Here is a 14140-nt window from a genome sequence, read left to right on the forward strand (position 1 = left end):
AAAAGTCACCATCATGATTCATCCTCTGGAAAACATAAATCATCAACACCTACACTGCACCTACACTGTCACAATCATCATCAAATCATGCAAAATAAGGCAGTAATGTTGTGTAATGTGGTTGATTTAGATGGTGCAGATATTGGCCCACATCTCATCAAAGCAGCAGCATCTTATTTAATCTCAGTGCATGAAACAAAAATATCCCAAACTGCCACTCAAGCAGCAGAGCAAGCTCTTCGAGTTGACCCTGATTAAACCGAGGCAGCATTACGTAAATAACACAGCAACCATGACAGTTTGTTAATCACATGTCAAGCTGCACGCACGGCAGGTACCTGGCACCTCAAATCAAATCGCCCTTTGGCTGCGTTCGTCTCTGTGTGCATGACACGGCTGTCCTATTTATGGCTGTTTTGTTGTGCTGCCAGTAATGTATTATAACAACAGAGTTTTTGTCTGAAAGCTGGGTGTTGCCCTCTCACCCAGGAACATGAGAAAAGGTCATATGGATGATGTTAAAAATATGTGTTGTATATTCACTGTGGCATTTCTGAAAGATCAGTTCAAATGGCTCAGATTGAAAGTAAGAACGGCTGCTCTTTCCTAAAAGCTGCATCAGTTGAGGTGAAGCTTTCTCTTAAAATACCTTCACAGGACACTGGACATGTACTGTATGTGTGGGTTTTGTCAACTTCTCTGTCCCTAGACACTCCTATCCGTCAGCCTCCCAGGAACATTTTCCGTACCACTGTGTGCTGTGCTGTAGGAACTCAGGCCTGCTTCCAGAAACAATGCAGACGCCTCCTGACACCTCCTGCGCTCTGCCTCCTCTTAGATACAACACCCCAGTTTCTTCTACCTGTCTTTGTGAAATGTGAGAGGCAAACTGTAAATAGACACAAGCAATGATGAGGAGAGGAAGAGGTTGAAGTACAAAGTTTTATTTGAACTCATTATGACTGAAATGTGAAGGAACCCGCTGCCCTGTTATTGTGTTAGTTTAGTAAAATAATTTGATTTGCTGTGTGCACAAGCTTGGTGTAACATGCAAATAGAAATCAAAACTAATATGTGGAAATTACAGTGATGGAAAAGCTGAATGATCCCTAATAAACAGGTTATTGGGAGTGGTAATTGGTGTAATTCTCCTCCCATTAGTAGGCTAATAATATTAAAGTGTGTGTTGCTGGTACAGCCTCTGCATGCTTTTGGCTACCGTGCTCACACTTTGTGCAACACAGGCAACTTGTAACCCTCCTATTTGTCAGGATGGTGTCTCACAAGTAGCACTTGAACAGCAACATTAACAATAACTTCCAAAACACAATGTACAAAATTACAAAATAAATACGCTTCTTTTTTAAAATCTTTTTCTTCTGGTTTTACAGTAAAATAGGCTCACAAAGCATTTTTTTTAAACATCAACCGTGGCACTTTTCATTAAAATAGGATGTTGTTGTTTCCTTGACTTAAAGAAAAAAAAAACAACAGTGTTGAAAAATAATTCATGCAGCAAGTGTGAGAAAAAGGTCATTATACATTGAGTTTGGTCTAACAAGTTTGCATCATACAGAGGCAAGGACGCTCTCTGCACACAAAGAGTCACAGTCTGAAGAACAAACATTGCTCTGTGAGACAGTGCAGACAACAATTTTCATTCCAGTTATGGGGAAGCAGAGCTGTAGGTGCAGACACTCTCTCGCTGTTAATCAGCCTCTCTTTCTCTTCTGGCTCTGCCGTCCACTAATGATGGCGAGTTTCATTTCACTGCTCATTAAAAGAACGTCTTTGCAGCCGGTGCCATCTCCTGCCATCTGACGCTGGTTGGGAGATAGTATCCCCGGGAATTAAATTAAGAGAAATTCAAACTGACCTGTGCTCATCAGACCTGCAAAACGAGAGAGACAGAGAGACAGAGGGGAAGAAATATTCAGGTATACAGTAGGTGCCAGCAATGTGTCTCCATTGTAGCTTCACTTATGGGTGTTTTTTTTTTTTTAAAGGCAATTACAGTGTCGGACCTGACTATATGTGGCCTGGGCTTTTTCAAACACAGCTCAAGGTATTTACATATTAGCAACACAGATTTTAAGAGTTTCTGCAGGCGTATGGAATGAAATCTTGACTAATACAACCCCATGTGCTCACATTGTCTTTGAAATGTGGTCAAAAGGCTTTAATTAAGTATTTTAATGTGCAAAGTGTGCAGCTACGTCCTTCTCCTTTCATGCCTTTGATCAGTGACACTGACTGGAAAGCTTAGCTCTTCAAATGAGCCACAGCGGCACGTGCGGCATCACACACCCCGACATCGCAGGCTTGTTAGATTCGATCAAATGTGCCGTTGCGCCACAGGATCATCTACGGAGGTGTGTGAATTTGCTCGGCTTTATGTGCACATAAGCATATGGTGTATACTTGACAGGTTCTATTTTCACATACAGAAATAAAATACAAATCCACAGTCTGAGCCTGTGGGTATGAGAAAATAATTGGGAAGCTTCAGAGTGCTTCATACTGTATATCTCTGAGGAGATCTCTGACTCTTCTCTCCCTCATTCTGCAGTAAGGTCAGACTTGTCATAAGATGTGTGTTTAATTGACACTGCCCTCTGACAGGGAGATGCAGCAAGAAGACGCTGATGAGGAAAATAAACAGCATGATATTGAATGATAATGACCAAACTAGATAAAGCTGTGATAACATTTTATCTGGGTTTTCTTTGTACATATAAAACTGCTAAAGAAATAAGGGCTCAGGAATGTGAAGCATGATGCTCCTGTCACCCTGCTTCCTAGCAATGATTGTGTTGATTTTACCATCTTCCATGGCTAGGCTCCTCTCACAAATAAAATATGCTGTCAGATTGTAACTTTGTTTGAAATGATACACTCGGGTGAATCAGTCTGTGGCAGATGTTTTCATTTGGGCATCTCTGAACCGAAACTATTACACAAATTATAAACAGCCCAGCAGGTCTGATCAACAAACTGTTATCATGCAAATGGATTTAAATCCAGTAAACTGTAAGATAACATTGTGCTCTCAGCGTTCCGTATGCATCCAGTCTTTAAAACACGGGTGCACTGACCACACAATCTAATTCCATGATCTATTCCTTTAAGTGCTTGTTTGGCAGAGTGCCTGTGCAGGAGATGTGTTGGTAAGATACAACAATGATTTACCTCGGATGCTTTCGGTGAACGCTGTGCCCCACAGTCTGTCATTCCGTGTTATAGTCTCATGCAGGGTGGATTCAGGCTCAGCTGAGACACAGTCAATGTTTTCCTTCTAATCCACTTGTGTCAATCAAGGTCCAGCAGACACAGCTGCAGCTTCCACTGCTGCAGCTCTTCAAACTGAGAAACGGCCAATCAAAAAGGTCCTCTGGCCCGCTGCGCCATGACAGGTTGCAGAGTCAAATTCCACAAAAACGTCCTTTAACTTTCCCCGAAGCGCTTTAAAACTTGTCATTTTAAAGTGCATTCAATTCAATAATACTGTCATATAATTGTCTACAACACTTGGTGAAATAACCACTATTTAATATTTCATCCATCATGTAAAGGTTAAACAACACTATTTTATTGTTTATTCTTCAGTATCTTGTGAATGTTATTTATATAATGTGGACCCATTTCTGTTTAATGGCCAACATAAGGCTTCACATAACAAGGCAAGTTTTAATCACTTATGATTGTGAGCCTCAGCTGCAACTGTAAAATAGGTCTCTAAGTACAGTGATGCTTATTTGTTTTTGCAAATATTTTAATAATAATTAAAAGTTTACCTCTATATTATGTAGTTACAAAACAAATTGTTAATTGCTGTGATTATTGATTTGATTTCTTAGTTATTTTAACGCCACATATACATGGTAGTTTCACTTTTTAATATTGTCATTCATTACGTCATTAATGAATCATACAAAATCTTCAATTACTCCAAATTATGGTTAACAATAATATTAAATAATGATTAGTTCACCATTTCTTAATGATGGCTGGTGTAAAGTGTTATGTGCTGTCATGAGTTAATGTATATTATTTTGTATTGGTTATTGCAATTGGTTAAGTCAGAATTAAAAGTGCAAACACTGCACACCAAATTCCCTCGCTCACGTCCACCTCCCTCAATATTTATAATATGTGAATGTCATGTTTTAAAAATGCATAGGCCATCTGTGCACTTATCATTGCAAACAAACTTTGGCTAGCTGCCCTCCAGTTGAAATCGAGCCAAATATGGCCGCCACACAGCAGAAGCCTTCACATGTATTTATATTCCCATGGGGCTCGGCTCCTCATTGGAGTCTGTGTGTCCCGCTTTGTGGAACAGAGATCTTTCTGCGGCCGAGATCTCAGCCCTGATACTCGGATCAGACTACAGACTGACTGCGCACGTCCTTCTGGGCAGTATTGAGGTGAGGTAGATTACACAGTCTCTTTCACTGCCATTTCTCATTCTCACTTGTTATTTGTTTGGGAAATTTGGGAATTAATCAAAGGTTCAAAGAGCAGGAATGTTTCAGGATGGACTTGTAAATAAAATCCAAAGTAAATCATGTAGATAAGACTCTTTCATTGCTTTAGTCCTCAACAATAATGAGTCATATGACAGGCACTTCAGCACCAGGTATGAACACAGCAGTCCTCCCACCACAGGGGGAGCATCTACATCTTTTTAAACAGAGCTCTCGTCCGGCCTGGGCAGCAGCTGAGTGTGTTTCCTCTTCTCTAAGATTCTGTTGAGCTCCTCGGCGAAGGAGTAGCAACTCGGTGAAGTGTTTTCAGAGTCGCTCTGCCTCAGCAGCACGTAGCTGTTGCCATTCATCCTCCTCAGGACGCTGGGCAGCGTGGCCGAGAGCCCGTTGGGGAAGTCACACTCAGGGGAGGGATGTTGGGGAGTTGGTGGGAGAGGAGGGGCCGGGGGAGGAGGCTCCTTATTAGGTGATGGGTAAGCCTCACCGGGGACGATCTGGAGGAAGCCCCCGTCCTGGATGCCGCCGTTACGCTGCTTTGAAACTCCATTACAAACGCCGTTGCCGTTACAGTGGCTGGAGATTGTCTTCAGCTCCATCTGGGAGGAGTTTCTGTGCTGTTTTCTGTTCTTGTTGTGCCTCTTACTGTGCGGGTGGGCAGCAGCTGCGGCCCGCAACGAGTACTTCCCTCTGTGGCCCACTCGCAGGCAGTAGCCCACATAGACAAGGACCACGGTGAGGACCACACACAGGCCTCCGAGGATGGTGATGAGGGACAGGTACATGGCCTCCATGTTCCTGGGGGAGAGCAGCTCTGAGTGGGGGAGGACGGGGGCTGGGGGTGGCGGCAGAGGCCTCTCGGAGGACGGATGCTCAGTGGGTGGCAGGGTGTAAAAGTCTTCAGTTGGCTCAACAGGTGGGGGAGGAGGCAGGTCCAGACCGATGGTGATGTTGTAGGTAATGATGGCGACCTTGATACTGTTCTCAACCGCGTAGCAGGTGTACAGCCCACTCTGGTCCTGCCGGGCCTCGATGATCAGCAGGCCATCAGTGCCGGTTCTGAAGCCAGAGTTGAGGCCGTAGCCCTGCAGCTCGCTGCCATCTTGAGTCCAGAGAGGCGTCGCCAGATTGGAGCTGAGCTCACACTGCAGCAGCACATCATCCCCCACCCGCACAGCGCGGCTCCGCACAACAATGTCTGAAACACACGTTAACACAGTCAGAAAGTCTACTTTCACATTTAGTTTACAGGAAAAACTTCCAACTTAGCCACTGACTTATTCTGAATGTTAATTGCTTAACAACTACTAAATTTATCAAAGGCTGTCCAAAGTTGTTGAGGCATGAACTCCAATTACATATCTTTTAATTCCCGCCATCATATTACCTTGTACAGAGAGAGAACAACGGGAGAGCAGAAGATGCTACATTTTATCAGATTGAAATAGTGAAGTGAGAGAAGGCATTTGCCTGCCTTGAATATCAAACAGATTTCTCTCCAGAGATGGCAAAAATGTGATTAAAGAAGGGAGGAGAGGATTTTGCCAACGCAGTGTGCATAATCAACTTTCAAAGAGGCCTTCATGCCATCTGATGACAACTATGCATCTTTTAAGTCCTTCCTAACATTCTCTATTTTCAATCTCCCTTTCATCATTCGTTGCAACTTTCTTTCTTTTTAGGCAGCAGCAGCACCTAGCAGCAGATGAGATTTCTGCATACCTTCTTGTGTGTTCTCACATCCCTTCCTGCCATGCTGGATGTCCTGGATTAAAGCGGATCTGTAAAGAACGAGAAACCATAAGCATATTAGTGCAAGGAATAAACACTTATTTGCTGTAACATTAAAAAAGAATATAGTTGGTACATGTACCGAGAGTTATATTTCTGTTATATTTTCTATGTTTCTATTTTTCTTCTCTGTTCTGCTCTATTAATATATCTCATATCAGTTATCACCTCAATAACAACATTTTACTGAGTAAATTAATCTGTCCAGATTAATAAGTAAACTTTCAGTACACAGCTGCATGCCATGTTTACTATCACAGCCAGCATCAAGTTTCTGCCAGCATTGTGATTACGCAACAGTGCATGGAGCTGACACTGTGACAGGGCACTGTGATCCTTGAAGTTGGTCAAATCAAACACACAAAAGGCCACCTGCAGCACTTTAATCACCTGATCCAATCACATACGCCTTACAGCACCCACCTGTCTACATGAGCCATTACGTCCACACACTGGGCTCCGTTCCAGGCGCAGTGAGGGTCCCTGGCGAAGATGCAGTCGTAGCAGGAAGCGTATCTGCGACAGTTAGAGAGTGGAAGCTGCACCACGCCTGACGGAGAGCCCACATACACGCTCATCTGGAGGGGGGAAAGAGGATTTAAATGCTGTAGGACAAAGGTTACTCCTTAAATGTGTGTGAGCATGAGACGGTTGGACCCGCTACCTGTTTTGCAGATATCAGTAGATTGTTAACAGGCTGTGGTTCCTCAAAGACTTGAAGCTCCTCGATAATGTGCAGCTGACCCTCGACTTCTACAGCTTTATGCAACCAGCCTTCATCTGACACATGGAAAGAGGAGAAACATTTGAATTAAAGGACCTGCATGCATTTCTGTGTTTTAGATTGTTTCCTCCTTTTTAGGCAGCCATTTAATTTTATTTCTTTCAGTATTTAACACTTGAAATTAACTTAAGATAGGCAATTAATAGTCACGATAACTAGTGTATTAAAGAAGGGTCAGACATCTAAGATGTAGAGTTCTCTTGCAAAAAACAATCTTTTTCTTACATTTTTCACATTTTTATCTTGTGGGTTGTAGGCAGCTAACACTAAAATCTCCTTGAACACATTCTGGTTTCTGATTTTCATATCATAGTGAAATGAATGAAAAACACGAGCTGCCTAGAAATTAAGATACATGTCTAAAAGTATATGGAACTAGTAATCTGACTCCAGAAAGTCCAGGCCAACTGTTTCCAGTCTTTAAGATAAGCTAAGCGTCTCTAGGCTGTACTGGGGCTTCATATTTAGCGTGCAGACATGAGAGTGGAATCATCTTCTCATTTAACTTTCTGCAAGAAAGTATATTAGCACATTTTCCAAAATGTTGACTATTCCTGTAACAGATTGCACAGTTAATACATGGCATCATTCATACACACCTGTGCCCATGTATAACACATGGTATTTTTGTCCATCTAAGCCTTGGATCATCTGTACAGCCATGTGTGTGTAATCTGTGGTCCTCCTGAACAAAAGGGGGCGTCTGTCTGAAGGTTGAACCTGCTGGGACATCAGAGGATGCCGCCTGACAAAGTCCAGCACATCATCAGGCAGGGAGGTGGAGACGTTTATGCCCCTGGCCCTCAGAGCATCAGTTATACACTGCAGGAAAGAATTCAAAGAGAGCAATGAGAGGAACGATGATGAGCAAGAAACAGTAAAGGTACTATGTGGGCTGCAGAGATAGGAGAGACATTTTTGGCTCATTTGTAATAGTTCTCTGTAAATAGAGACGGTTGGTGTAAGGCAGAGAGGATTTCACGAGGCTTAGCGCAATGGTCTGCAGGGAAAATGAAGGGATCAAAAAGAAAACGCGAGTCTGTGAAAGATTGTGTCTGCGGAAAATGCAACTTTTCACTTGGACAACAATGAATCTGTGTGAGTTCAGCAGCCGGCTTGTGCTGATATGCCGGCGACTCAGCTCTCTCTGCACCTGACTAAGGGAACAACTTCCCTTCTCTCTTTGCCATTTTCAAATGACTGCATCCAACTCCTCTAAGAGGCTTTCACGCTCCCGAGTTAGAACCCTTGACCGTTTCTCCCTCCCGTTTAATAGCAACGTTACAATTAAGTCCTACAAAGTGTTGAAGTGACACTACAGTGGATAATGTCTGCTCCCGCTAATGATGGCACGGCCCTGGCTGCCAAACTAAGCCATTGTCGCCAGGCTGGAGTTAATCGCCACGGAAATGGGTTTCAGTGACATGAGCTAGTTGTGTTTTGAGCCTCATCCTTGAGGCTGCGTCTCAAGCTCCCTATCGTTTTCCCTTCATCTTCTCCACTGCTTCCTCTCTTAACGCACTTTAACTTCAGATCAGTTTTATCTGATCTCTGTTGGGGTTTCATGCTGTGAATCCTTGGAGGCCAAAGAGGAGGGAGACATTTTTTTCTTCTGTGCTTCATCTTATGTTTAAGAGACCTCAGAGGGCAGCAGTGCATGTGTGTGTGCATGTGTGTTTACCGTTCCAGGTCGTGGGTCAGGGATCTTTCCAGTGTATTCCTTCCACTTAGAGCCGGAGTCCTGGTTCTCCATGTAGGGTCCTTGAAATGCCTCTTGGATGTCAGACAGAGAAAACCGACACACCGCAGACGCCTTCACGTTTTTCCTAAAGACAGAAACACACACACAGACACACACACACACACACACAGACACACACACAGTGAGAAAAAGACCAGAGCACAGGCCACGAACAATAACAGCAGTAAACCCAGTGTTGCCATAGGGACAGCAGTAGAAGTACAGTAGATCAGTGACTCTCCTAGCTGAGAAGACAAAGTGTGGAAAGCGCAGGGAATAAGCACTGAAACACTATGAAGCTGATTAGAAGTCATACTGAGAAGAGTAGGAGAGAAAGAGAAAAAAACTACAAAATGGTTTCAGAAAGGTGTATCAGGAGTTGAGTTAAGAGACAGGGAAGGTGGAGCTAAAGAGGAGACAGCCACATCCCACAACAACAAAAATGCTGAAGATCATTTTTTATTAATGCTTTCCCCACCACAAAACATTTTGCTTTGGCTTAAAATCCACTTTTCAGCCGATAAATCCTGGCAGTGAATGAGCCGCACAGAAAAGTGGAAACTAGTTTCTACAAAGGGCCTTTATAGCTGAAACCAAACCCCATTTTTTATACTATTAATAGCTGGAATTTTTTTCTGCAGCCTTGCTCATGTGTGGAAAAACTACTGTGGGGAAACTCAAACTCAAGTGCACCTTGAAATCAGATCGCGGTAGCAATAATTTTTGACCAACGTCTTTACTTAAACAACATGAGTTTGTTTGACTGCACTGTAAACAGATTCACCAGTTGCCCCTCTGTTGTATTTCTGACAAACTACCTGCTCAGTGAGTGTTTGCTCTATTATTAAACCACACTTCCTGTTGCGACATTAATGGCAGGTGTCACCAAATCAACCAGGACTGCAACAACAACAACAACAACAACAAGCCCATCTAAATCTCATTTTTTAATTATTGTTATCTTGGAAAACTGCTGCAAAACTATTTTTTTCACATCGTTTGGATAAAAAAGTTCTCCTCGCTTTGTCTCACCCCTATGTTTCATCTCATCATTTTCTGTCTTTCTGTCTCAGTGTATCGATTCTTGCCTTTCATCTTTGCCTCACTCATTTGCATTTGCATCCTCAAAGTCCCCGTCAGCCAGAAACCTTGACAGACACTCACCACTCCAGGCCAAAGATGCCGTAGAAGAGTGTGTCCTGTGGCGTGCGCCCAGGCATGGCGAACACACTGCGCAGCATGTTGAAGTGGAAGTCGTACTCGGGCAGAGAACATGTCAGCCTGGCCTTGAGGAAGGACGTCCACCGTTTCTGAAGAGTTAACCGGCCTCCCCTGTCTCCCTGAGGTGAGAAAGATGGAGGAAAAAGGAGAAACAGAGCAGGAGGAGGGAGTAGAGAGGCTCATATTAGGTAAGGCCTGGATAAATTGCAAAACACTCGGCTCAAGGTGGCACACAAGGGGAAGTGAACCTCCTAAAGAGCGCAACAGATGGCAAGGGAAAGCAATAACAATGCACTGAATAAGGGTATGGCTTCCCATAGGTCCCCATTGTACAGGTTTATGTTTGAGTGTGTGTGTTTTTATCCCTCAGCAGACTGCAGCCCTCCTAAAAGTTGAATATGTCTTGACGGGTTTGATTCAAGGCCACGATTCTTTTGGAAATGCAGCAACTAGCATCATCTTGCCCTTTCATTTTAACTTTTATATGTATTCAGCCAGTGGCAAATTGCAAATGTCACACATTCCGCTGCAAGGCATTTCTATTAAGATGAAAAACAAATATGCTGCAAAGCTTTCAAGGAGAGAACTTTTGAGCTGACTTCATTTTAAGGTGCCACCGGAGAGAACAAGAAGGATATTACACTGTACATTTGGCTCTCACTATTCTTAACCCCTTCCTGGGAGTAACAGGAAAAAGTAAATCATTCACATTTTAGGCAGCAGAGGATGCTAAACAGTCTGTCTCTCCACTGCAGTCATCCATCCCTCTCACACTGATCCACACTGACTCTGCAACCCATTCATCAGCTATAGAGTCTGCTCCTCTAATCACACTGGGACCTTGTTACAAATGCATTCCCCATCCAGCCCCTCATCTATTATATTACCTTCTTTTATCATCAACCAAGACTTCACTCAGTGAGTCTGATGCAAAGCTTCACTCCCAGTTGCAAATCTTATCCCACATTTTTTTTACTCACCTTACAAACCCGAGCCACTCGTGCCACCCTGCTATGGCTGTAGGTTGTCGTCTGCTCCTGGCTCTTCTCAGTGAAGAAGAAATAGATCTTGTCATCATCGCCGGTGCTGCTGCCCAAACTGTCCCTCACCAGCGCAGAGCCCACGAAGTCTGCCTCTGTATGAGGGAGAAAAAGATACTGACTCATACTGCGTTTTTTTCTTCTTGATAAATAAATCAACAAAATCTCTTTCCGCCTTGTGAAGTATTAACTATTGACAATTCTTACATCCATGGAGTCTCTATTTGGTGAAATTATTGCAATTCATCTATGAGGGGATCATAATTGTGTGTACCAAAATGTCATGATAATCCATCAAATTTATTTTAGTCTGGACCAAAGCGTTAGACAGACTGGGACTAAAAACAGAATTGTCCGTGCATGTAAAACTAAGATTTAAAGCTTCAAGAATTAGTGGAGCAATCAGTAGCTGATGTAAGGAAAGTAAAATAATTCATTATTGATCCACTGGTGTGATAAAGAGTCAGTGTTTCAGTTGCTGTGGCTACTTCAGCAGATTAGATGTTTGTTAACATGGAGGCTTATACTTTTTGCAGGTTGAGCTAAGACTTGGCCCACCTTACATGCTAGAGGGCTTTTATCATTCCCGGAGATTAACTCACCATTCAGCCAGCGTGTGGGGGCATCTTCTGTCTTCAGTGTGGGAGACGGAGAGTTGCGGCGGATATCTGGAAAGCTCCTAAACTCATACTGGGTAGCTGTATACATCTGCTGGTCTGGAGGAAAACAAATTATTAGCTTCTTCCGTCTTTAAGCAAAACTCCGGAAATGAGGGACAACTGTCGAAGAGTTTACCGATGATGAGGGCAGTGTAGCCCGTTGTTGGCCCGTAGGGACATTTGTCTTTGCCCTCTTCAGGCCGAGATGACATCACAAACCTCTCCTCCTCCTATACAGGACATTTAGGTAAAGAGGAAGAAACCACGCATGAGTAATCGCAAAAAAATCTTAGAGATAAGAGTAAGAGAGAGTTATACATAAAACATAATGCATGTTTGTATCTACATTTATTCAGTAAATGCAACATGCACAGAACAAAATTCATTTAACAGAACTGGAAGATGTGTTTTGCATTGACATACTATGTATGCACAGAGTGGTCTGAAGGCATGAGTCCCACACATGTAGAAATGAGTCGAATTGAACCTCTGGAGGAAGCGGATGTGATTAAAACACTCCGTCTGGGAAGGGAGGAGAAAGCAGGAAAAGATATTACAGTGAGGGAACAAATATCAATACATAGGCGAGAACTAAATACAAAAAGATGAAAAGAAAGGACTGAGGGAGAAAGAATAACTAAATGCCTACCTTATTGTCTTTTCCCTTGAGCAGACACTGACGTTTTTGGTCGGGGGAGGCCTCCCACTCAATCTAATACACACATAACATACAGTAAGGCAGATAGAGAAGGTTGGATGATTTCATATCACTGACTTTCATACATTTTAAAATACCACAGATCTGACATGAGATATATGGAGTCATTTCTTTTTTGCTTTAATGATTCATATATTAGGGATTTTGCAATCACATCATCTGAATTTAGTGTGAGGCTTGTTCTTTTAAACTCTTCTGTAGCAAAGAAGGTTGACATTGAAACATTTGTATTTACAGCAGCAGACAAGGGAGTGGTTGCGAGGGACTGTCACATACATAACACATAATTACCATAACAGTTTATCAGGTTGTCACTAAGTAACAAACACAGTAGCATGACAGGTGAAAGAGGGTTTTTAGCTTCTATAGGTTCTTAAAGGGAAAAATTACTTTAAAGACATTGTTATGCAACATTCAGTAGTTTGAGGACTAGACTTAATCACAACAACAATGCTAATGATAAAAATTAGATGTCTTCACTATACTTATATACTGAAGAAAATGTGTCTTAGAAATATTGACTGTTCTGCTCTTCTGGATTATGTAATTTGACATAATGCACATGTATGTGTGCATGTTTCCTGCGAATGACGCGTTCTGAAACCAGCGTGGAAACGGCTGACTCCGCCACTGATGAAAAGATAAACTATTTAGAGCAGTAACTAATAAATGTAGATGCATTTAATGGCAATAGCAGAATAGTAAATAGTATCAAAAATTGCATTTGACATGAAGAAAATCCATTTTAACTATAATGTTGATCATAAGAAAAGGGCCAAATATCACATAATAATCACCAACCAAGGTTTATTAATCTATGATATTAATTAGATTCTGAGCCTTAGTTGGGACAATCATCCCAAACTTGTACAGAAAGGACTGTCATACCCACAGTCTTTATTCTAAATACAAAAGATCCCAGGGTTTCCAAAAATACCACAGATGTCAGGTTGAAACACAGAGAAAAGAGTACAAAATGACAAATGAGACATTTATACATTCTGCATTTGGCAGAACTTGTAAGTTTTAACTTCAATAGTACTGGCAACGCTGGGTTAAGGTAGATAGTATGCTAATTAATGCATTAATTAGAAACAATTTCTGTTTCAACATGCTCCAATATGTGGATGATATTAATATGAATTCTGTATCTATTGAGAGTTACAGTGAAAAGATACAATACTTCGTTTTTTTCTCATTAATATGTAAGTTTATGCAGGGGGATGCTCCTGTGGTTTAACTCTGAGTTATTGTGAGTACACACACACACAAGCACACAAGGGGTGACAGGGGAATAAATACTTTTGCCTCAAAATGAAATACTGTTGCCGCAAAAAAGTTCCTGCGTTGTGGAATGCAAATGAAGCCGTGCCGTGGAGTTAAAGATATGGCAGCTGAGGCACACAACATGCAGCAACACCGAAACAAACAAAACTCACAGTGAGAGCAGAGCTGGCTGAGATGTCAGAGGCATTGAGAGCGTACGCAGCCCCCCGGGCCCCGACGTAGAGACGTTCACTGTCAGCCTCCAGTAACATGGTGCTGTAGTTGACTGCAGAGGACTGGAAACGCCTGCAGCCCTGGAGACCAGAGGAGAGGAGAGAGAGGAGAGGAAGAGAGGAGAGAGAGGAGGAGAGGGAGAGGAGAGAGAAGGATTGCGTATGTTAATGAAAGGTCACCTTTTCTAAACATAACATGCACT

At 42.5% G+C, this 14140-nt stretch overlaps 1 protein-coding gene across 1 annotated transcript in view; it reads right to left on the reverse strand.

The window, feature by feature from the left end:
• Nucleotides 1–964: 964 nt before the first annotated feature.
• The window catches only part of LOC118329231 (semaphorin-4G-like), a 23050-nt gene continuing 9874 nt past the window's right edge, over nt 965–14140 (reverse strand). The window contains exons 3-16 of the mRNA XM_035663274.1: nt 13878–14038; nt 12370–12432; nt 12144–12242; nt 11857–11950; nt 11664–11777; nt 11002–11156; nt 9965–10140; nt 8741–8885; nt 7659–7881; nt 6940–7055; nt 6699–6853; nt 6207–6265; nt 3190–5682; nt 965–1891 (exon numbers count right to left, since the gene is read on the reverse strand). Of these exons, the coding sequence (XP_035519167.1) occupies nt 4688–5682; nt 6207–6265; nt 6699–6853; nt 6940–7055; nt 7659–7881; nt 8741–8885; nt 9965–10140; nt 11002–11156; nt 11664–11777; nt 11857–11950; nt 12144–12242; nt 12370–12432; nt 13878–14038 (2555 nt within the window). The 3' untranslated portion in view covers nt 965–1891; nt 3190–4687. The remainder of the gene's footprint in view (nt 1892–3189; nt 5683–6206; nt 6266–6698; nt 6854–6939; nt 7056–7658; nt 7882–8740; nt 8886–9964; nt 10141–11001; nt 11157–11663; nt 11778–11856; nt 11951–12143; nt 12243–12369; nt 12433–13877; nt 14039–14140) is intronic.

The sequence above is a fragment of the Morone saxatilis genome, unplaced genomic scaffold (assembly GCF_004916995.1).
Source record: "Morone saxatilis isolate NCDOM2014 unplaced genomic scaffold, NCSU_SB_2.0 Contig19, whole genome shotgun sequence".
Classification (NCBI taxonomy): Eukaryota; Metazoa; Chordata; class Actinopteri; family Moronidae; genus Morone; species Morone saxatilis.